Raw genomic sequence first — 12,070 nt, 5'->3', positions numbered from 1 at the left:
TTATTCTAGCAGAGTTAGCACCTGGAAAATTGGACTCTGATAGAAGTTATGGCAAAGTTACCTGTGCAGAGGACAGGAAATACCACAGAAAAGGTCTGCTGGGTGTGTAAGCACAAAGCACTGAACAGCCAATGCACAGTGGGTTCACAGAAGAGAAAGGATGCGCCTGGGCCATCTGCAAGCGAACAGCAGTCATTCAAATTCAACACACCAGTTTTTTTTAAAAAATATGATTTCCTACTTATTTATTTTTCCTTTAATAACACAGTTTAGCATTTCAGAGTTCGGCATTCTACACTCTTACACACTGTCCTTGTTTATTAGCATTTAAACACAAAAAGACATAGCAAGACCTCCAAACACAAATAAATACAAAAACACAATATACAGTAAACTGAAATACAACATATAATAATGCTATTGGGAAATTAAGACATGTTGCTAATTCCTTTTTTTATTATTATTTTAACAACATGGTTATTGCTGAGCAATAAATTATACATTTTAAAGTTGTTTTTCCCCCTAAAAGAAAAGGACGAGAACCACTGGTTACCAGATCACTTGCACTGTATCCTTACAGCTATTGATAATTAAGACAGGCAGAATATACACAATCAAATGAGGCTGGCCTTCTTTGGTCTTTGTTTTTGATCATAAAACTGAACACAAGTGTACCGTTCACTGAAGAGTATGAGATTAAAGAAATGGATACACAAGTTTCAAACACATTAATTTGTACATTATTCTCAATCATTGATGTCTTTTCCATAGATAGTTCTTACAGAATTTCTTGGAAACAAATTTCAGCTTTAGTTTTCCTGATTATTATGTTGTTCCATGCATCTTAAAGGTTATCCTACTTGTCTAAGAGAAACGGACCTCCATTTAGCCCATCATCTCCTAATGGGGTATTTTTCACAGCTCTCTAGTCACCACTAATTCATTGGAGTTTTATACCTTGTAGAAAAAATCCTGAACGTCCCCATATTTGTTTCTATAAAACTGAAAAAAAACAAAAACAAACCAAACAACAGCTATAAGAAAAACAAAACAGGTGGATTACACGATGCATCAGCAACAATGGAAGCTTTTACCTTCCCATTCCACAAGTACAGATTACACAACTCTCTGCCAGTGATGCAGGTCATAGTTGGAATATGTGTCCTTTCAGGTGCGAGCTATATTCAAATACAAAGCTCGGAACACTACGCAAGAAAATGACCTTTACGAATGATAATGCTGGTTTATCTCAGTAACCCTTAGACAGAGTCAAATTTTATCACTACGCATCACACTGCCAGCAATGGAGCGTGTGAACACCGGCATTCCTAAGAAGTTAAAAAGTCCTTGCAGAACTGGCAACCAAATTAAAAGCTTAGTTCCAAAGGACCAAGAACACAAACACCACATAGAGACAACAAACCCTTCCCCAAATGGGTAGGTTAGTAAGCCACAGAGTTGGGATCCAGATTTGAATTCCACATCAAGTCTGGGATGTTTGGATCCAAGGTTTTGGTTCAGGTGCTTCTCTGTGAAATTTAGAACTTATTTGAACCCTAAGGAACTAATCCTAACTTGGAGGGGAAAAAAATGAAAAAACACAGCCTAGTATCTACACTAACATCATGAAATGGAAGACAGAAGCTGCAGTCTTGACCATAAATTAGAAGAGAAACAGGAATAGTCAGATCCTTTATGTGTTGTATATCTCTACTCTTCTAAATCTTAAGAGGATGTCCCTGAATCAACAGTCCCAAGTTTTCCACCACCTTCCTATCTGGTGCTTCTCAGCAAAGGCCTGGATTAAGAGGCAGGAAAGAACAAATAAGCCCTCTAGATTTTGGTTTACAGAAAAAGGGAGAAAGCCCCACAAGAAAGAAATGGTCAGTCACACTGACTGGTAGAACAAAGATGAACCCACTTCACTGTAAAATGGTATTCTCCCTCCTCAGTTAAGAGGAGCATCAAACGAGACTTCTTTTGTTAGGTGATTCTGAACAAACAGAGCAGGACACACATTTGCTGCTATTATTCACACTGACATGCTGTGCTGGCCTTCCACTCTGCAGGCTGTCAAAGCACTGCCAAGGAGCAACCCATGTCTGGGCCACCACACATGCACAACCCCAAATCATGACAGCTTGTATGTTTATTCTAGCCCTTACTGTCCTGATGTGGGTCTTCAGTGTATGTCAACTTGTTTTTCGGTTCCTTTAAGGGAGAAATGTATTAAAAAAGCAAACCCTAGTGATTTGGAGATAACACTAGGGACCTGGAACCTCTCATTCAGTCCCGGCTCCAGGAGATTCCTTTTGTGACTCTGGACAAGTCACTTCACATCTCATCCTTGATTTCCTTTTTTCTGGAAAAGACAAATAGCACTTGCTATACACTGTACACAGTATTAAAAACTATTCTCAGACAGATTAAATTGCCAAACTAATCATTTTTATTGCAGCAGCTATGACTTCTAGGTCAACCAGAATATAAAGGTATTGACTGAACAGAATAGGAATTCCAGGAAGAGGCCCAGCTGCTTTTTATCATCTTTTGTTTCTAAATTAGAGGAAAAAATTTGCAATTAAAAAGTTGCCCATCACTATGGTTGTTTAAAATACAGGAATCTCCAAATTATCGGAGCATGAGGAAGAACATACGTCCTTAATTACATTTCAAGGTCTTCAGAAAGGCTAAACAGTTTTTGCTACATACAGGTCTTCAAACCTGAAAGATAAGAAACCAAAGTTTGCCCTTAGCCAAGATCCTCCCTTAGCAGCAGCAAGTTATATTTGCACCAATTAATCAAGTAAAACTTGGAGGAAAGGGTTTTGTTTCATCACTTCTACATAAAGACTTTGCATATACATGTGCATGCATGTCCGTGTGTATATGTATGTACCTACACACATACAAGTAATTTACAGAGCAAAAACTAAGAGATTAGGTATGCAACCCAAGAATTTCCCCCCCTTCACCTATTTGTATATTTGCATAGTTAAATCATATCAAGGCATCAATACTGCAGTCACGTTTTTCACTCTTCTACAGTGCAGGCAACATTTCTGTCACTCCCTACACGCTTCTCTGTCTTGGACCAAACAGCACCAGTGTTTTAAAAACTAAACAAAATATCAACAGAAACCCTGCACTATTGGTGAAATGCCTATCCCAGGTGATGGAACATAGATACAAATAGGTGGTAGCTTTTAAACTCCATCTCAACAAGCCATAATTGTGGCCAGCTGAGGAAACAGGAGCAATACAATCACAACCTAAGATGGGTTCAGCACTTAAATTCCAGCTAACACAAATCTCTTTTACCTTTGCATTTGAGAAATTCACCAGGCACAGAAACAGGCACATATCTTCATCTTTCCTTTTCCAAGTAGAAAACACCACAGGAAAAGGAAATAAGCTGCATTTCATATTTTTTCGTATTTTTAAGAAAGCTAGCATGTTTTTTCCATCAAAATTATACTACCCAGCATTCCCTTTTCCTATTGCACATTCTCTTTGTGAAGAACAACATTTACAGTACAAGGCTGAAATCAACATTGCATATTGTAAGTCAGCAGTTGAAGGTGTACCATGTAGACAGTAACTGAAACAAGACCCCAATTAATTAGTTCAGAGAAGTAATGCAGACATGGTGCTGCATCATAATCACAGGTTGGTCTTTAAACACCCAAATAGTTTCATCCTGTTTAGAATTCAAGACTTTCTAGGTAACAGATGCACTCACCCTGTGCTGAGAGTGTACAAAAAGGGCAACAAACAGATTGTCACACACTGGAATCTCCCTAGAGAACATAACTTCGAGCATCATGGTGGAGAAAGAATACCAGCAAGAGACTTCAGTTGTGTGCTGCTAAGAATTACTAAGCAGAGGACAAAAGGGTTCCATTGAAGAAACTCTGTTCAAAGTAATGCAAATACTCTGGGACCCCCTTGCAATAATGGCACACTCCAGGAGTTAGCCGGGATTCAAGAGCATACATGAGGGCAGGTTGTTGCCCCATGAATCACTTTAAACAGACAGTCCCTAGAAAACTTTGGATATCTTAGTCAAGAACAAAGAGAAAAAGGATAAAAGGGCATTTCAGCAATGAGAGAAACAGTTAAATAATTTAAAGCGTTGACTAAAGCACCAGGTATCTTTTCCTTTCAACTTAGAGAATATACAGTGGCCTTGTTTTCACAAAATGCTACATACTCCTTGCTGGAAAGCAGAGGAAACCGATTTCTATGTACACAGTAAGAACTCTACAGAGATGGCCCACGAGTTCTGCGGAGAAAGGGGTGTTACAGTCAAGGCTTCAGGTATTCCACAGCAGGCGGTGTCTACATTTGTGTAGCAAGATCCCGGATTTCACAGTACGCAGGGTTGGCAAACTGGAAATTCTCTGGCAGCTTCATGTAGTTTTAAAAAATAAGTGCAGTAGGCCTCCATTTTATTAACTGTGATAAAAAGCATATATGCAAAAATATTTTTATATTGATAGCACATTACTGCATTATAAAAGCTGCCCAAGTGAAGCTGAAGATTCTGGCAGCTGGTGCTTTTGGCACTTGGGAGATGTGGAAAGCAGCATAGAGATCTGTGAAATACAACAGTGACTGATGTTTCTGCTACAGTGATCGGCATTAAGATAGTTAGCAGTGTTCATATTTAAACTTCTCTATGAAGTTTCTGAGTCAATATCCCACCAAGACGAGATATTCAGATCTCTTAAAGCTACTAGTTTAGGCTGTGTGCAGACTCAGGAAGACTTCCCTATTGGTTTACACATTCGCATGTTTCAAAGTCCTCTTTCAATCACCAAGGCTGGAAATGCTTTTTTCCTCCTCTTTTAAAGAGCCTGGATTTAGAAGCGCAATTCTGTCACAGGAGTTGGAAACTGTAGTCACAAATCTGCAGAATATTCTGGGCCCTGCTTATACTAGAAATCTCCTCCAAGTCCCAGATCGAAACAGGATATAAACTGTTTTGAGATGGCCAAACGGTTTCATTTAAGTTTACAAGACATGCATTAGCAATGGGAGGAGAGTCCTTTGGACATTTCCACTTGGGAATCCTGTTTTCAGTAAAATTCTGTGATGCACAAACACAAAAGCTCAGCTGCCTACATTCACAATTATTAAAATGACACAAGTTGAGCGAACCTTCGCCCTAAAGCGTAAGTGATGGGTTTGCTTATGCAGCCTGCATAAAACTGCAAGTGCCATACAATTATATCTAGAGATATAGATGTGGGTATATCTATAGATATTTATCTCTTGTGCAGAACATCCTCCTTCCTTCCGTGCTAGAAATTAAATGCCAGCACGTGCCTCCATATTTGAGCTTGCACCTGTTGACAGCTACGTACCATAAAGGGAGTACAGTACCCGGACAATGGAAGGCAAGAAAAGGAAGACAAGTTGCTGCTGACAGCCTGGACGGTCAGCAGCAGGCAGTATTCTAGCAGGTGCCTGGAAAACCCATGAAGACCACTTAGCATGCATTGTATATCCATAAATACTTCTTGCAGGCACTGTGTGTGAAGGCACAGCCAAAAAAGACAACGGCAAAGACAAGCTGAAATACAAAGGCATGAATTCAACTGCACCTTGGACAAAAATTGTGACTATGCCTCGAAAAAGCAGAAAACTGATACAACCTGACAGTAGAGGCTGAGATGCAATGTTTTCTTCTAGGCCCATGAAGGCCGAAAACATGGTGGTGCAAGTCCACTCTGCTTAAGCAGTTTGTGGGTTTTAAAGAGCACCACAGTCAGGCTATGTCTCTAGACTCGCTTGTCACAGGCTATTAAACAGAAGCAGATGAACACAGCAGGTTGCAATCAGCATGTTTCAGGGCAAGCAAATGCTTTCCACTACAGTTCAGGCTGTTACAAGAAAGAAGCCCGTGCATTCCCCGTTAGGATGCTTGTCTGCTTTGAGAAGCTGCCACAAGCATCAGTATTCACAGCCCCAGAGTTCTCAGATGGGTTCATTTCAAGTGATGTCACCTTACAACCACAGGCATTAAGGAAAAATGTCGCCTGCCTTCACAGTGGCCATGGAGACTGTCTAGTCCAAGCTCCATAGGAGCACTGAGCATAACGTTTTGGCACCTGAATAAGATGGATTCCACCATGGCCAAGTCACAGAAGCTCCAGAAGCCAAAGGAACGGGCTTTGGCTTCTGTTCTGTACATCGCAAGGTACCTAAGGGCTCTGAAGACAAGGCTAAACATTATGCCTGAAGTCCAATTAAACTACCATTTCAGATATCAGAATTAATCTGAATAAAAAGCTATGGTTTATAAGCAGCACAGCACATCTAAGGCACATGTATGCATGCAAGCCACCATCACTGTATTAAGACATTGCTGGTTTGTCTTGAAGCAATGGCTGCTAGTACAGAACAAACATAGAGGCTTTTTTCAGCACTAATCCTCCTCCCCAATACTGAAAATACTATATACTGCTGACAGCATAATGTGCAACATATATAGCTTGATTGGAAAGCATGGGGCAGAACTTTAAAAAATGTACAGGATTCCGTTTAGAACTCCAAAGTTCAACAAATGCCCTATTTTAGGGTGAAAACAATTATAAATCTGATAATGATGCACAGCATCCATGAGTGATTTTTCCTTAATTTTGAAATAGTGTCATTAACTACGACATATATTGTAGGTTTACATTTCTAAAGAGAAATAACAGAATTGAATAGTTTTTTTTTCCTATCACAAGTGATAACCAGTGTTTGATATCTTCTATTTTTCTTCCAAGAAATATCAGTCTATCAACAGTTTTAAAATAAAATGTTTTCTGTAACAATAGAACTTTAAATAAAAATATGATTTTGATTCAGATACTTTCGAGAAGACATGGATACTTTTCCAAGATCTTCTGACAAAGTAATTATTAAAACAGAGACCAGATGAGGCCTTAAAAAGACAATATACTATATTTCAGACAAGATTGCACCTCAGTTTTTCAAAGAATATCATAATTGCAACATTACTTCATCATTTCTTCTTTTAACATGCTGACAATTTCCAGCTAGCCCACGTGTGAAGGTTTTTTTGTATTCTAGCTTAAAAGAAATAAAAGTCAGTAACTGATTCAGCACATACTGTATATGTCTTTTCACCTCCAATTGACTAGATCATTAATAAGTTAAAAAAAATCCTCTCTGACCATAATCATTATCCTCATGAGGGATAAGTGATTCTTCAGAGCTCAAGTGTTGCTAGTTCTATTAAAAAATATACCATGGTATGATTTCTTAATGTGTTGCTACTTTCACAATTGGACCCTATGCAGTTATGCCTTCAAACTCTTCCGTCTGTTCCACAAGGTGGTTCTGTGAGCTTTAGGACCTCTGATTGAAGACAAACTGATACAAAACCCCCAAACGGAGTTGCCTTCTGTTTAATCTGCCTCCCCCATTGTATGTCAGGGGTCTGGTAGATCCGATGTATCCACTATGACTTTAATAAAAATAGTATCATCTTTAATATACGTTCCATTCTCTAGAACAGTTTGAGCCACAAAGACTGGGCAGCCAGATGCAATGTTCATTTCTCCAGTTGGCTTCTTGAAACTGCTGCTGTTCGGGTCTGGCTTGAAAGCATCTCCTAAGTGGCGCCGAGACGGTCCCTGATCCATGAGCATGAGAGTCACTTTCTGTTTGAACGGCCAAGGAAGCAAAGCATCGTATTCACCACGCATTATGACAAAAAACAGAGACAAGTGCGTCCCCTTTCCCATGCCATCTCCGTTAAGGTAAACTCTGGCACACATCTTGTAGCCAAAGTATCCAGTATAAAAGGGTTGGCTGTACAAGGACAGAGTCTTCCCCATGACTGCCTCTTGCTTCCGACGTTTATAATCTCGGATTTTCCAAATCAGCACTCCGTTGTAACTCGCAGTTTCTAGAACTTGGAATCGGAGGTCCATGTCAGCCAGCCGGATATCATGAACACTCAGCATCTGATCGTGTCTGCTCAGCTGTGTCTCTAGCAGGCCTGTTAGAAAGCAGAAGGGATGGGAGTGAGAAAACCGCTGTTTTCTGAAGACTGTAAAAATCAAATTGCCAGCCCTGCTATTGTATATGAAAACACTTTCCTCCTCAAGAACCAAACTGCACTTGGTCACTGATGAAGCCATCTCCACAGGCAATAGTTTGCTAGCTGGCATCTAGGTTAACTGGGATTTTTACAAATGTGGGTGTTAATAATAATAATAATGCAGAAGTCAAATATTCAAATCACCTAACAAATTTTTTCTGGTCACTACATGATATAACTATTGAGGCTTCCATTTTTTGAGAGGAGACTTGGTAGCATTATCTGCATATTGCCATTTAGCAGTGAAGACCTTGGAAGCAGTCACACAGCCTACATAATCCCTCTGAAATTCAGAAGTACTGCTGATCACTCAAAACATGCTTTTCAGGCACTACTTGTCTCAGAAGTGCAGTGTTGTTACCATGCCTAAAGTTCATCATAAAAGAACAAAAAAAATTCAAACTTAGCTCTGTATTATATGGCAATTTATTTAGTTTGGAGGGAGGGCTGTTTTCTGTGTCCTCTTTCCTCTACATGAAAATGTTAGTCTTTGTCTTTGCACACTGGCAAAATTGGCCAACATACAATACTGAGAAGCAGATAAATTCATAATGCAAGTTTATTTTATGTAGATCAACTTAAATTTTAAGTTTTGTCACAATCATTTAAACACTTACATATGATCTACACTATCTTGCTAAACACTTGCATACTTTATTCAGCAAGCACAACAATAACCTTATTCTTAAGCAGATCTCACTGTTTTCCTAGGACCAAATACCCCTCTGTAGCAGCTATCAGGATGGGTGGTTTTAGTTGGATAACCATACTGTTGATCCATTCACGGGGGAGAAGAGTAGCAAAAGATGTCAATATACCAAGATTATATTTAAAGAAGCTGCTGAGAGCTATTAGCTGTCAAAGATCGATTGAGAAACTGTTTATAATGAACTAACAATGTAATCAAGAGAACGGTCAATAAAACAAAATAAAAGACAAGAATCAAGCCTAAGAAACAGCATGGAAGCAATACCACACTATCAACAAAGGAAATACACAGTCTCCTACTCAAAAAATCAGAAGAATCAGTATTATTGATGTCTCCATATAAAAGCCACAATGGGAGTGCCATTCAGAGGACACCAGTTTTCTCTCAACAGCACTGCTGAGTACTTCAGTCCATTGTGCTTGCACTCACTTGTATTCCGAGCTCCTTGCCCTGCAGTTTTATCAACACTTTCCAGCTCAGTCACTCTGTTCTGGAGGGATTCCACACTGCTCTTCATGCTGTCGGCCTCCTCCCAGTTCTGTCGGAAGGGACGGATTTCTTTGTCCAGTTCTTTGAGTTTCTCTGCTTGGCTGTCGATCACTCGCTTTATAAAATAATAGTGTATCAGTTAAAATAATGCAAAGACATTAATTTATGCATATTAAAAAAGGATTATAGGTTGATAATACGAATTCAATCCAAATATAAGCAAGTTTTGCTTATGTCAAATATTTTAGTAACACAAACCTTGAAAATTTAATGGAATAGCCCATGTATTTGTAAAACACTTAAAAAATACTTAGTGCTGCACAGGTATTAATATTAGAGCACTATTAGAATTAACAACAGACATTTTAAAAAAGTTAAAGGTTAGTGTGCTCTTGTCTAAGGTAGGGGGTTTGGGTTTTTTTTAAACCTTTCAATGTAAGAACAATATTCTGAATGTCTCTATATTGCTATTATGGGCTGATACTTGTTGGGTTTCATGTAAGAGTATTTAAGCAACAAAGTATGGGCACAACATACCCTGGTGTGAATCAAATGGCTGCTCATGTGCACTCATTTATCATGGTGAGTGAGCAAAATAACTTACCCCTCCAGGAAAGCATCATTACTCTTGCACACATGGAGCATGAGTACATACATGTGCAAGCTCCAAGCTCACATAAAATCAGTCATCAAAGCCTAAGTTATTATGTGCCCATAACCATAGCAGAAGCCCTCGAGAGTTTAAACACGACTATACCACTTCTGCCCCCTAAAAGCACTTTTAAAATTCCCACCCTTACTTCCTAAATTGAATAAGCCATGCATCCTGAAGGTGCTTGCTGGCTGAGTATTTTTAAGAAAGCAAAGGGAAAAAAAACAGTTGGTTTTGAAAAGGCATGAAATATAATACTCAAGAAAAAAATATACAGAAAGGCAGGTATTCTCTGAAAGAGGGCTATTGCAAGCACCTTAGTATATTACAAATATAAAGAACATATTTCTCAGTCTACCTCAAATCTGATGCAAGAAATACATAGCACTTCACATTATCACAGCTAATTTGGACTAGCAGGAATTTTAGCCAGAACCTCATAATCACTTGTGAAGTTCAAATGAGAAGACAAATATTTGAGACAAGAAACTACTTTTGCTACCACCTACAGTTAAATTCCAAATCTAACTTTATAGTTTTTCATCATATAATGTCACTATGTGTTAAAATGATTTTTCACTTCTTAAAAAAAATTAAGTGGCCGTTGAGTACAAAACAAGAAAATGAAGTTATTTTGCATTTGCCTTCTGGTTAGCCAAGTGGATTCAATGTTCCCCGCTGATGGGGAAAACCCTTCTGCCTCATGCCATCTTCATTTCCCCTTTTAGCCATTTGCTTTTAATCATGTGGTTTCAGTTACACTGAAAGTCCAGAATGATTAATTGAAGGCTGTCGATTTGATGAGGCAGCTAGCAAAACCAGGTTCTAGGAGTCTTATTTTGTTGTGTCTCAAAACCACTGAGTAATCTAGCATATTTCAACATTAACTATATATTTCTACTGTAGGTGTTTTAAAACAAGTTATATATCTCACTTACAGAATTACAACTTTTTGAAGGAAACTTGTGTACTGAACCACAAATGCAGGGGTATGGGCCCAGTAAATAGATGAAGCAGCTTGCCTGGTTGTACTAATCACCACCTACCAACACAGGCACACCCTCTCACTTGGGCTGATGATAATCAGACAATAAAACAGGGAAGGGCTGTTAGCTATATATATAAAAGGAAACACACCACATAATGGCCTGAATGCATGTTGTAAGAGCAGAGCCAAAAGATTTGGCCCTTAGTTCACAGTTAACATTCAAAAGTAAACTCAAAATATGCCCAAGGCTGATCTTTCCCCTTTACTCACACCAAATATGATCTCCCCAAGGCAAGAACAATAACATGGCTGTGGGTTTGTACAGTGCCTCACACAGAGGTGTTCTAATTTCCGGCTGGGACCTCTGTGCACTACCACAGCATCAAACAAAATGAATAAACACATTTTTACAGGAACTGGCAAAGTGCTAAACATGCAGAAGAATTGTAAGCTATCCTTCTTTCGGGAGAAGTTTACTAAAAGTTGTTATTAGGGACCAACTTCTCTCCATTCACCTGTGTGCAACGTTCTATCTTTGTACATGCACAAGCAATTCTGGTTTAGCTGCTTCTACTTCACTCTGGCAGATGTGTAGTATTTTATCTCCCGTACCTTGAATGAGAATTCAAGAGATAGAAGTCTTATATCTGATTATATTGTATTTTATTTTTAAAAAGCAGTGGCATCTCTACCTTTTTACCCTACAGGGAGTCAACCTCCCTCATGCTGGGAGATGCTGATGTACTAAATCTGAATTTAATGCAGCAGTGGAGATTTTCACTCTAATTATTCCATTAGAAAGCACACAGATGTCTCACACTGTACTCATAAATTTTCAAGTAGATATCAATTTTCTGCATACACTTTTTATTCTAGCAACTGACCTCTCCAGATCATCAATCCCGAGTTATATGCCTGGCAAACCATCAAGGGCTCCTCTTGATGTTGATTTTCATCTAGGTTTTGTTTGGTATTTCTGATTAACAACTTCCAGAATTTTAGCACTATTATTACTAAAAAAATTTCGAAAATGTCACGAGGAACTGAAGAGTTATATTTGCAGTTCTCTCCCTCCTAATGGACCTTTCCATTGCAATTGATAGAGCAAAA

At 38.8% G+C, this 12,070-nt stretch overlaps 1 protein-coding gene across 5 annotated transcripts in view; it reads right to left on the bottom strand.

The window, feature by feature from the left end:
* Positions 1 to 214: 214 nt before the first annotated feature.
* TRAF3 (TNF receptor associated factor 3) overlaps positions 215 to 12,070 on the bottom strand; it is a 71,199-nt gene continuing 59,343 nt past the window's right edge. For all 5 annotated transcript variants that reach the window (XM_027674007.1, XM_027674011.1, XM_027674008.1 and 2 more), the window contains 2 exons: positions 9,261 to 9,435; positions 215 to 8,020 (listed from right to left, as the gene is read on the bottom strand). In XM_027674007.1, the coding sequence (XP_027529808.1) occupies positions 7,449 to 8,020; positions 9,261 to 9,435 (747 nt within the window). In that variant the 3' untranslated portion in view covers positions 215 to 7,448. The remainder of the gene's footprint in view (positions 8,021 to 9,260; positions 9,436 to 12,070) is intronic.

Source organism: Neopelma chrysocephalum, unplaced genomic scaffold, assembly GCF_003984885.1.
Source record: "Neopelma chrysocephalum unplaced genomic scaffold, ASM398488v2 Primary Assembly neopelma1_24, whole genome shotgun sequence".
NCBI classification, from domain to species: domain Eukaryota; kingdom Metazoa; phylum Chordata; class Aves; order Passeriformes; family Pipridae; genus Neopelma; species Neopelma chrysocephalum.
The sequence above is the reverse complement of the archived record's forward strand: the minus strand, read 5'-3'. Positions and strand labels throughout refer to the sequence as shown.